Source organism: Montipora capricornis, chromosome 2 (genome assembly GCF_036669925.1).
Source record: "Montipora capricornis isolate CH-2021 chromosome 2, ASM3666992v2, whole genome shotgun sequence".
Classification (NCBI taxonomy): Eukaryota; Metazoa; Cnidaria; class Anthozoa; order Scleractinia; family Acroporidae; genus Montipora; species Montipora capricornis.
In genome coordinates this window covers 5,380,908-5,393,407 of record NC_090884.1, presented here as the reverse complement: position 1 = coordinate 5,393,407, position 12,500 = coordinate 5,380,908, and the positions used below count along the sequence as shown (strand labels likewise).

The window sequence follows — 12,500 nt, the reverse complement described above, 5'->3', positions numbered from 1 at the left end:
GCCCATGGACAACGTCAGCACTTGGAGATAAATTTTCATTTTCTCCCTTAAATTAAGCGCCGCTCATAACGGTTTCATTCCTGAGGGACTGCTACACCATTGTCATATTAAAAAACTTGGAATAGTCTCAAAGTGATTGCACGCGTTGTCGTTGCTAAATTAAAAGCTCCCTATTGTCCAATTAGGAGAACAACCAGAAACTGGGTTTCTGGAACAACTTTAATACACCTACACTGCATGCATCTTGTGTACGACAGTCGACAGTCATAGCGGATTAAGTGGACTAAGTTTGTGCTACATTGCTATCACTAGTCAGGAGAACTCTACTGAATTCAGCTCGTTCACAAACCACTCTTGCCTGATTTTGACGAAAGAAAAAACTCTACATTTGGAAGCTTACCTAACCATTTAACTCCCCGAGAGAGTGACAAGCCTGCATGTAATTTCTCTTCGCAATATTATTGATGCATTTTCCACTAGACAACCGGCTAATGAATAGAAAACTAATCAGCCACAGGGTGTTGTGGTGATATAACCCCAAATTCTCTTGATGCATTCGAAAAAAATGTACGGTTACCTAGAAAGGAAAATTACTACTCAGATCTTGGAATTTAAAGAGCTGAACCATTCAGCCACGATAGAAACCAGCAGCTACTTATTAAAGTTGGTTTTTCGCTAGCGACGCAAGCACAAGCAAGACGAATGTCAACATAAGCATTAAAATCAACCACGGCAACCACCATTTTGTTCAAATGCTCAGACTTAGTGAATCTGGAACGAGTGCTTTAATTCAATTTGGCCAGACGCAACAAATTTTCTTGTGCTTATGCTGTGCTTCGTTTTCACAAGACGCAAGCGAACGCAAGCATAACGGCGCAATCACAAGGAAAAGAAAAAAATTGATCCTTGTGCTTGTAATTGCGCTGTGCTTAAGCTTGCGTCAACCACATTTTCACGGTGAAATATTCGCTCTTATGCTTGCGTTTAAGCTTGCGTCGGTAGTGAAAACCAGGCTTTACTTATATAATCTGTGCTCATGCAAACATGAAGGTCTTAGGAATAAAAAAAAAGATGATTACAAAACGGAAATCACTTGTCGGTAAAGTTCTCAAGAGTGAACTACATAAGAGTATTCGGCTCTATCACTTTGCGGCCTTGCTCCAACACAGTCACAAATGGATTTATTTTTAGATACACTTTGTGCGCGAAACAAACAAAGGGCCGCTAATTTTAACCAATCAGAAAAGGCCATGTCACTCGTGACTGCTTCTGTTATGTTTTTTTCAGGGACATGATAACTGATTTTCGCGGGAACGGGTATTCTAAAAATAGCCTCATTTGTGACTGTGCTGGGAAGCCCAACCATGCCACATCAACATTCGTATCTAATTCACTCGTGGTTATCTGTAAGAAATCTCTCTCGTGCGAAAAAAAAAAAAAAACCTCTGTACGGATCTCCTCGATGCCCTCCAGAACTTTGCACGAATAACTGGTTTAAAACCAGCGTTCACCAGTCTGCCAATCGCCGGAAGAGTGGAAGTGACGTTGCATTGACATCACGTCGCGCGTGGAGATACTAGGAGATAGTATATATTTATAATCTCGTCCCCTTTTCTTTTGGTCAGCAACAACAAAACGGACTCTGGCCACTTCAAAAGGCAGGAAGTCAGCAAATCACGGACTTCCGGCTCGTATACGCAGACTCAGAAATTTGAATCAACAGAGATTGTCAACGGTTACAAAAATGGACCTTGAATATTGGAATTGGCCAGAGTCCGCGTCCTGGCAACTAGATTTGTTTCTTTACTTCTCGCCCCAAGAGAGGGCAGTCACGGAAACTTCTGCTAAGGAGGGTAACGAGAAATATGGCGAGAGCTGCCGCCAAAGTAAAACTATGATATTATGTTTTTGGTCTACACCCTTTTAATAAGCATATATGCCGTTTTCCGCTAATGACGTCGAACTCGTGCTTTCAAATTTTATTCAGAAATATACAAAGGCCTAGAACTTTTCCAATTTCTTTTCTTGTTGGAAGCCTTTGTACATTTCTGAATAAAACTGATTTGAAAGCACAACTTCATTAGAGGAAAACGGCATATATTAGACTAATTAAAAGGGTGTATACTAGGTTTTAAACGTGGTGAAGCTGGATTTATTTTTTGAATAGTATGCTGAGCTCTCTTCTGAACTTTAGCATGTCAAGCATGTCTGTCAGTTTGAGACTTCGCTCGACGCATTTATAGAAGTAATCAGGGCATTCTCCACGGAGCTCTTGAAGATCTATCAGTGTCTGGCCAGTCATTTCTGAAATATCCTCCTGGCAAACCTTTTCTAGTCCGATTTCTTTGAACCATTGTCTCACCTCTTTATTTGTCCAGGTCGACAATCCAGGGTCTGGGGGTGCAGCGGAAACGAAATTTCCTTCAACTGCTCGGACTACTGGATCTGCTAGTCCATCTTTCGCATCAACATCTTTGCCTCTCCCACTCAGCTCTCTAATTAGCTTTTCTACACCTGATACTACAACGTTTTTACTCTGAAAGTCAAACCACAACTTTGTTCCCACGAGCAATCCCAGCCAGCCGTCTCCTCGGTAGCTGTGTTGCATCATCAAAGGAATGATATCTTTTCTCAATTGATATGCGTACTCGGCTTCTGAACGACAATTAGGACTTTCTTTGTATTGCTGTGATACACAGATAAGAACGACGGAAGCATTCTCGACAGCTTTAGCCATGGCCTCCAGAGTTGAACCTCCCATCTGCTCCAGATCCATCCACACTCTATATCCATTTGCTTGTAGCCTGTTTTTCACATCGACGAGCACTTCCTGGGAATCCCATTGATAGCTTATCATTACGTGATTCCCTGTCGATTCGATCCTCTGCGCATGTCTGACTGTCTTCCCTTCAAGCTCCCACAATGCACCTGCAGCAGCCTTTTGCAAGTGTGTGTCCTTACTCTGCTGTAGTTGGTGTAAGAGCTCCATGGCTCCGTTCTCCTGACGTATAGCCTCTTTATTATTGTCATCAAAGGATAACATCCACAGCGCTCTTGTGGCGCTTGCTTTTTCTTCATCCTCGCTGGACGTTTTGATCAATGAAATTAAAACACTCGTGACTCCTTTCTTTCCCAGAATTTTCTTGTTTGTGTCGTTGATGGCGATATGACTGAGGCCTTCTGCGAGCTCCTTTGCAGAATATCCATTTGAATCACGGCGATCGTCCGACTGCCATGCTTCATCTAGTAATGTTATTATAAAGCCGAGCAAGTTCTCGTCCGCCAAAATGAGATCATTTGTGTCTTCATCGACTAAATACGCTAAAGTTAGCAGAGAGGTGGCTGCAATTGTTTTAATCTTCTTCTTGGCGAAGTAAAGCAAAGTTTGCTCACTGTTAGCAAACAGCTCGCGGTTCCTTAGCCTCCGTGAAATGTTATGCAAAATTCCAAGACAATGGTCAATTATTCTGATTTTCTCCGAGTCTTCATTTTCCTCTTCCCAGTTGTAATTTGCCGCATCTATTCTCTTGATGTTTTCAAGGCACATTGAAATGACACCTGCATTTGCACACGCCAAACAAAATCCTTGGTGCATGTCTGAAAAGTTCTGCATTAGCCCGAGTATAAATTCAAGGCAAAAGACGCATTTCAACCTCGGAGTTTCTTCATGATTATCACTTTCTTTGTCGGATTCCTCTTTTAGCTCATAACGGTTAAAGCAATGCTCTGCGAAACGTTTCAAATCTTCTACGCCGCCTACCTCAACGATGAATTCTACACGTATGGCGAGCTGTTTGGCCTCGGGATCGGAGGGAGTCCCTTCAGATTTGATTACGTTGAAAGTACTTGGCGTTCCAAGTAAAAAATTGAATATCTGGTTACCCACTTTGTCATACTCTTCAGGGTGATTTAAGTCGTTATCGACAAAGCTTTTGAGCGCTTGTAGTGTGTAAAACATTGTTTCTAGATCTCCAGCTTGCTCAGGGTATTTGACAATGTATGTTTCAAGAGTGTCTTCGGGTCGAGCTTTCCAATCAGTATTTTCTCGAGCAACATTAACCTCCTGCTCGTTTACCGCATCGCTGTTTCTTTCCGGATTAAAGCCTTGACCTTGAGACAGCATCTTTGGTTGAGCCTTGTCAGTAAATGACGGCAGGTTGACCCTCGATGTCGGTAATGTGTTATGGTTCGTGCGTCGCCTTGATGCGCCAGCACCCATAGTGCACGAGTGTAATACGTCGAAACATAGGAAGCTAACAGAAGCAATTTAGTAAGGGATCAAAAGAAAAAATAATTGTTTTTGCCAGCATTTCCGGTTTAGAGTTCGGTTTAGTTGGCTATCTGACGTACACCAGTGCTGTGTACGATCTATTCAGGCCCCTTGTATCGGTGTTTTGGGGAAATGAGCGTAAATAGATGCTTGTATTGAAATCGTTGTGGCACACGATCAGTTATCACAATCAACAAATTATTCGTTGTCATGCAAAAATTGAGCATGAAGGGGGGGGCTAATTATGACGTCAATATCGATCATGGTCTTCCATCCATGGTTTACAAGAACAATGGACACAATACACTTAATAATTATTTAGTTCAACTGAATTTCGTGTAAATTTGAATGAGCTTCCTTTCTCATGCCTCTTCGTTGACAGAGTTTTACATTGCGTTCACTGAAAAGGGTGCCGAACCGGGGCTGTTTAGATAATTTACAGTATCCGACCCCATATGCAGTCACGTACGCATCACCGGTCAACGAACAAGTTGCGATTTCATCACTCTGTACCGGACATTTGATTCGCTAGATCTAAAAATGTTGGAATCCGTTGTTTTAGCTCTGCCCTCTGATAGGTTTTAATCATATGGATTGCCCCGGTTTCAGTGAACGCATTGTAAACTTGCATGAGTAACTTTCCCTGTATGTAAATCATAAATATTATCCGGTCTCGCATGAATGCCTTGCTTCCTTGCTACTGTGTGTTTTGCTTTCAAATGTTAATCGGTGTAGGTAACGATATGCGTTATTGAGGCCCGGGACGAAATCGAATCGGTCAAAATGCAAACAAAAACAACGAGGCCAATGTCAAGCCAAACTCGATCGAAAAACCAAACCAAAATGGTTTGTCCCCGAGCCGACAGGATGGGCTCATCTGATCTTGTCCGCTCGGGTGGCCAATCAGAACACAGTTCAGAAATCACAGACGACGTCAAAATGTGGTACGAACAAACGAGTGACACTCGAGGCGATAGCCGAGTGAGGAGCGCTTTTAAAACCACTTGTCGAGTGGCTCCGACGGCCACTTCCAAGGCAGGAAGTCAGCAAATCACGGACTCCCGGCTCGTCTACGCAGGCTCAGAAATTTGAAACAACAGTGGTTATCAACGGTTACAAAAATGGACCTTCACTACGACTGCGCCTAAATTGGAAGTGTTCTTGGTGCCGACCAAAACAAAAGCGGACCCTGGGGACGAGATTGATAGGTTTAGAGATAGGTGCAATGGTTTCCTTTCCAACATCACACTAGGAATGACGTTTGTTTCTTTCGTTCTCGCCGCGAGGGGAGTCACGGAAACTTCTGCTAAGGAGGGTAACGAGAAATATGGGGAGAGCTGCCGCCAGAGTAAAACTATGATATGTTTTTGGTACTAGGTTTCAAACGTTGGTAAAGCTGAACTTATTTTCTCAATAGTTTGCTTAGCTCTCTTCTGAACTTTAGCAAGTCAAGCATGTCTGTCAGTTTGAGACTTCGCTCGACGCATTTATAGAAGTAATCAGGGCATTCTCCACGGAGCTCTTGAAGATCTATCAGTGTCTGGCCAGTCATTTCTGAAATATCTTCCTGGCAAACCTTTTCTAGTCCGATTTCTTTGAACCATTGTCTCACCTCTTCATTTGTCCATGTAGACACTCCAGGGTCTGGGGGTGCGGCGGAAACGAAATTACCTTCAACTGCTCGGACTACTGGATCCGATGGTCCATCTGTCGCATCAACATCTTTGCCTCTCCCCCTCAGCTCTCTAATTAGCTTTGCTATACCTGATGCTACAACGTTTTTACTCTGAAAGTCAAACCACAACTTTGTTCCCACGAGCAATCCCAGCCAGCCGTCTGCTCGGTAGCTGTGTTGCATCATCAAAGGAATGATATCTTTTCTCAATTGATATGCGTACTCGGCTTCTGAACGACAATTAGGACTTTCTTTGTATTGCTGTGATACACAGATAAGAACGACGGAAGCATTCTCAACGGCTTTAGCCATGGCGTCCAGAGTTGAACCTCCCATCTGCTCCAGATCCATCCACACTCTATATCCATTTGCTTGTAGCCTGTTTTTCACATCGACGAGCACTTCCTGGGAATCCCATTGATAGCTGATCATTACGTGATTCCCTGTCGATTCGATCCTCTGCGCATGTCTGGCTGTCTTCCCTTCAAGCTCCCACAATGCACCTGCAGCAGCCTTTTGCAAGTGTGTGTCTTTACTCTGCTGTAGTTGGCGTAAGAGTTCCATGGCTCCGTCCTGCTGACGTATAGCCTCTTTATTATTGTCATCAAAGGATAAAATCCACAGCGCTCTTGTAGCACTGGCTTTTTCCTCATCATCGCTGGACGTCTTGATCAATGAAATTAAAACACTCGTGACTCCTTTCTTTCCCAGAATTTTCTTGTTTATGTCGTTGCTGGCGAGATGGCTGAGGCCTTCTGCGAGCTCCATTGCAGAATATCCATTTGATCGGCGATTTTCCGACTGACATGCCTCATGAAGTAATGCTATTATAAAGCCGAGCAAGTTCTCGTCCGCCAAAATGAAATCATTTGTGTCTTCATCTACTAAATACGCCAAAGTTAGCAGAGACGGGGTTGCAATTGCTTTAATCTTCTTCTTGGCGAAGTTGAGCAAAGTTTGCTCACTGTTAGCAAACAGCTGGCGGTTCCTTAGCCTCCGTGAGGTGTTATGCAAAATCCCAAGACAGGGATCAATTATTTGAATTTTAGGTTTCGTGATTTCATTTTCCTCTTCCCAGTTGTAGTTTTCCGCATCTATTCTCTTGATGTTTTCAAGGCACATTGAAATGACACCTGCATTTGCACACGCCAAACAAAATTCTTGGTGCAGGTCTGAGAGGTTTTGCATTACCGCTAATATATAGAAAAGACAATCGAAGCATGTGAACCCCAGAGCATCTTCGCCACTACTATGATCATCTTCGTTGTCGGACTCCTCTTTAAGCTCATAACGGTTAAAGCAATGCTCAGCGAACCGTTTGAAATCTTCTACACCACTTGTATCAATAATAAAGTTGACAAGTATGGCGCCCTGTTTGGCCTCGAGCAACGTCGTTTGAAATAAACCAAGTATCTGCTGTCCCATTTTGCCATACTCTTTTGAGTTGTTATCGACAAAATGTTTGAGCGCTTGTAGTGTGCAAAACATTGTTTCTAGACTCTCAGCATGTTCGGGGTAATTGAGAATGTATGTTGTAAGAGTGTCTTCGGGTTGACCTTTCCAATCAGTATTTTCATCGCCGTTTCTTTCCGGATTAAAGCGTTGATCTTGGGAAGGCATTGGTTGAACCCTTTCTGACTCAGTAATTGACAGCAGGCTGCCTCTCGATGTCGGTAATGCTTTATGGTTCTTGTGTCGTCTTGATGCGCCAGCACCCATAGTGACGCGAGGTATACGTATGTAATACGCCAAAACCTGGGAACTCGCTAACAGAAGCAATGTTGTAAGCGATCAAATGAAAAAACTAGCTGTTTTTGCCAGCATTTCGGCTTTAGAGTTCCGAGCCGGTTTAGTTAGCTGACGTTCACCAGGTTGAGCGTTATTGAATTCGTTGCGGCGCACCATCCGTTTATCACAATCAACATAGTATTCATTGGGATGATTAAAATTGAGCCACTTATAATGGCGACGGGGGGCAGGGCTAATCATGAAGTCAGTGTTCATCAAAACTATCATCAGGCATTCACATCGCCATCCATCCAGGCCTTACAAGCTTAGAACCATGGGCATAATGCACCATAGTTAACTATGAATGCACTCAACATTTATTTAGTTCAACTGATTTCCCTCAGTGAAAATTTGAATGGCTTTCTTCTCTCATGAGTTTTCGATGACAGAGTTTTAAACTTCAGTAACTTTCTTTGTGTGTAAATCCAAAATTGCTGCGATGTGTTTTAATTGCTTTCGAATGACACTTGGTTTTCTTTGTTACCCAAAGGTAATAGACTCTTTTAATGTGTCGTAATGAAGATTTATGTGTTTTTGACTAAGAGTGTTGCCAGTGAATTAATTTGTTCAGTTTCAGTTTGAGTTCACGAATAAAAAGCATTTCAAATATCAGACAGTCTAGTATAATCAGTTGTAAAAATGCTAATGAGATATTGACCAAAACTCTAAAATAAAAATATAATTACATGGGAAAAAATACGATAAAAGAACGCGAGAGACAATAAAAGTCAATTAATTAGGTAAATACTTTTGCACGGATCGAATCACTCTGTTTGTTCAGTTTCGGTTTGAGTTTACGAATAAAAAGCATTTCAAATATCAGACAGTCTAGTTTACTCTTACATTTCTTCAAAATCTTGAATCTTGATTGCCGATTGTTCATCGCTTATGCTCCTCCACCTTAGTGTTGATGTAGGTGTCGACTCGTTAAGCCGACATAGTCTGCATCACACAGACTGCACTTAAACAACGTTTTGTTGATTAACAATTGGAGGTTTGTGATCTTTCGGTTTGAATTGTCCTTTGATATTGCGACCAGCCTGAGGGTATGGCTACACGTAGGCTACATTCCGACTTATGTGAACGGGCTGGACAACGACATCAATCTTTCAGCTGAGATCACCGAGTTGGTGTCTTACCATATTTGCTGATTTCTGGTCTTTGAACGGTTAGACAATTCTGATAGGAGCATCATGTTCATCAGATACCCGGTGATCTCAGCCGAAAGATTGATGCCGTTGTCCAGCCCGTTTATACAAGTCGGAAGATCAAAGGACAATTCAAACCGAAAGAGCACCAACTTCCAATTTGTTAATCAACTAGAGGCGCCGTGAGCGTAAACTGGGTTGCCTGTGGTACGTGTTACACAAAACAGAAGGCACTGAGTTGGGTGATATTGAACTCGATGATCAAACTTTTTACTGAACAACCACTTCTTTCAACAATGGAGCAAAAAATGGACAACAAGCTTTCTTTCAAATAATTATTGACTAAATTGAATTAGTTAAATTTCAAATTGTTTTTTTTTTAACCTGTGTTCGATTCCTTCTCTGATATCCAACCAGAGAAGAGGCAAAAAACCCTTCCTATTTCAATTGCCTTCGTGAAAACAAAAAGCATAAAAAAGAAAAAAAGAAATTCAGTCTTACAGTTCAGGATCAAACGTACCCTTTTCCGAAGAACTTCTTCTGTGAACAATGAAGCACAAAATGGACAACAAGATTTCTTTCAAATAATTATTCTCTGTTACATTTCCAATTATTTTTCTTTTACCTGAAGACTGTGCAGAGTTGAGTACAAAATAAATCTACCCGCATGATCCCCAAATCAAAATTAGCTCAAAATCTACCTTACAGGGGGGGGGGGGGGGGTAGATTTTGAGAAAAACGTGATTTAAACTACTAGCACCCAGTCTCTCCTTAGGTACTCGGTCGTTCATTTTGGCCATTTGTTTACGTTTCATTGTTTAATTTTCACATAGAATGGCAAAAGACTTAAGCAAACAGTAAATAGAGACTGAGAAACATCTTGGGACATTATTCAAAAGAGTTAGAAGTTGGGCTGTTATAATCCATTAAAACTATAGTAAGCCACATTAAAACTGTAGTAAGCCACATTAATCAAAGGACCGAAAATTCTATTTTAACGCCCAAAAATGCGAAGTAAGCAAGGTACAGATTTTGTTAGCTTGCTTTATGCAAAACAAATATTGAAGCAAAAGTGAATAAATGTTGATACACAGCTTTTAGGAAGAGCAGAAGGAATTTTTCAGGATGGTCGATCCGAGAATAAAATATTTTGCCATCAGCAACAACATTTACGACATGAAAACAACGTTAACATTAATTTTGAACCCTGAATATAAAAAGTTACGATCAGCGACAAATATTTTGGGAGATTTTTGCTACGTTCAATTTTGTTATTGTACTTTTGGCTGCACAAGTAAAGCGCAAAATCGAAAGTGACATCGGATTCAGCGGGCGCCGTGATGAAGCGAAACAGTGAAGCATCTGTGTCAAACGATGGCAAGATACAAGGTTTTGTTTTTGTTAGTTTTCTTTTTCTTTCAAGTGCTATAAAGTTTGACAAGAGATGTGCGAATTCAACACAAAGAACACAATCGCCCAACTCTTGAGTTTGACCATTGTTTCTGCAAAGTCAAAAATTTACTCTCCAAGATGAGGTTATTTATCACCAGGTAATTCCATCGCTTTGGAAATAGCAGCTACTTTATTATTCATCAGCATCACAACTTTTTGCTGATTTTGGGGCTCATTTTGTTGAAACTCAAGCACGCTTCCAACAGACCTGTTTATTTCCGTGAACCCTTCCTGCTTACTGAGCAATACCACAAAGATCCTCCCGTATCACACCCAGGTATGCAAATTTGTTAAGCTCGAAAATTACACATGATATTAAAGTTCACAAAGGCTTGAAATATCTCGGCAAAATCCTTTTCCAGCGAAAAATTAATTGAAACAAACAACATATTTACTATTTGAGGCAAAAAACCTTCCTATTTCAATTGCGTGCGTGCAAACAAGAGATGCAATAGACCTTATTCACGATAGCCGCCATGTTGGAATTGCCTTTATCATGCAAATTAGCTACACACTTCTGAGGGGGCAAACAACACAAGTTCGAGAGGTTATAACGAACATCTTAGCCACACAGATGATTTGTTTCACGTTCATTGTATGTTTATTACCTAAGTAGTAAAATAGAATTATTTCACAAGTTACTTCGATGTTTTTTAGTCAAAAATGAGCAGATAACGAAGTAGAAAGTCACAATGTCGGAGGTCATCAAAAGATATAAAATTATTATAAAAGGTACTTAACTCTAAATTTTAAAATGTACTTTTAGCAATGTAAATTCAATATTTCGGCGAGCCGATTTTCCGCAATTTGCCTTTATTCCAATGTTTGGCCCCCAGCATAACACATGGCTAATTTGGATGACAATTTGAAAACCAACATGGCGGCTATCGTGAATAAGGGCTATTAAATACATTTTTTGACAGTTCACATCAAACAATCAATTAACATTCCTTGTTATTATTCAGTTCTTATTAGTATCCGGGTCCGCTGTAATTGGCCACAGCTGTTGCGGTGTCCCTGCCAATGTTCTTCTGTATACGTAATTGTTTGTTTGTTTATTTGGCGAAGCTAAAAATAAATAAATAAATAAAAACCCTTGTCGACTCGGAACCTTGACCGTAAATAATGAAGCACAAAAGCGACAACAACTTTTATTCAAATAATTCTTCACTGTCACATTTCCAAATGTTTTACATCTTTGCAGTGTTGAGTACAAAGTACCGGTAAATGTAAATTGTCAGAAAAGATGCGACTTGAGTAAACACTGTGATGCATTCAAAGCATTCGATTCCTTCAATGTTAATTTGTTAAATCCATAAATAAATTGCTCTTTGATTTCAGTGTTTTATTTAATACCAAGTTAGTAAAATATTAGAAACAAAGCTCACTTGATATCCAAAGGCGAAAAATGAAATTGTTGTCGAAGACCATTACTCGCTTAAAATCCAGATATTTATTTTTCAGCGCTGTCTTACTCATCCAATTGACAATCCATTCTTGAGCTCCATGAGGGTATATTTTGTATAAAAAGATACACTAAAACGCCACTTCACGTTAATGACTTTCGACGCCACTGAATTAGTGAAATTTCCAATTGTTACCGGAAGACTGTGCAGAGTTGAGAACAGGTAAATACAAATAGCGAGACAACTGAGATAACAGATCCACTTTATGGATTCCTTCTCTGTCTTTGTTGAACCCATACTGAGTTACTAGAGAACTGTTCATTTGGTTTCAGTGTTGTACAGAACACCACACTTGGCAAAATATTAGGACTACAGCTCACTTTGATTACGGCTCGACGGGCGACAGATTGTTGTCGAAGTCCATTACTCGTCGCTTTTAAGATTCTACCGCCTGTCTTGTTCAGTGTCCAATTGACTTGCCATTGTTGAGCTTCATAAGGGTATATTTTGTTCAAAGATCCACTAAAACGCCACATGAGTTACATGAGCTAAAACGTTACATGAGTTTCGACGCCATTGCCGGTTAAGTTAATCATTCTACTGTGTCCACCAAAGAAATCTAAGCATTTCCCACTACCCTTTCGATCCTAAGAAAATACGCGCAGAAGGCTCTATGCACAAAGACACCACTTAGCAGGGGAGTGACAGGCAAGACTTTTACCGACAGGGAAAATAAACGAAAAAAAAAAAATAAACCAACA

General features: G+C 40.8%; 2 protein-coding genes across 2 annotated transcripts in view; both read right to left on the bottom strand.

The window, feature by feature from the left end:
* The window catches only part of LOC138038585 (uncharacterized), a 5,885-nt gene extending 339 nt beyond the window's left edge, over positions 1-5,546 (bottom strand). Inside the window, exon 1 of the mRNA XM_068884546.1 lies at positions 1-5,546. This exon is cut by the window's left edge and continues 339 nt beyond it. Within this exon, the coding sequence (XP_068740647.1) occupies positions 2,153-4,219 (2,067 nt within the window). The 5' untranslated portion in view covers positions 4,220-5,546 and the 3' untranslated portion in view covers positions 1-2,152.
* A 126-nt stretch (positions 5,547-5,672) lies between these two features.
* Positions 5,673-7,849, bottom strand: LOC138038586 (uncharacterized). The gene has a single exon (XM_068884547.1). It carries the CDS (start codon positions 7,662-7,664, stop codon positions 5,673-5,675), a length of 1,992 nt encoding a protein of 663 aa, XP_068740648.1. The 5' UTR covers positions 7,665-7,849.
* Between the last annotated feature and the right edge of the window lie 4,651 nt (positions 7,850-12,500).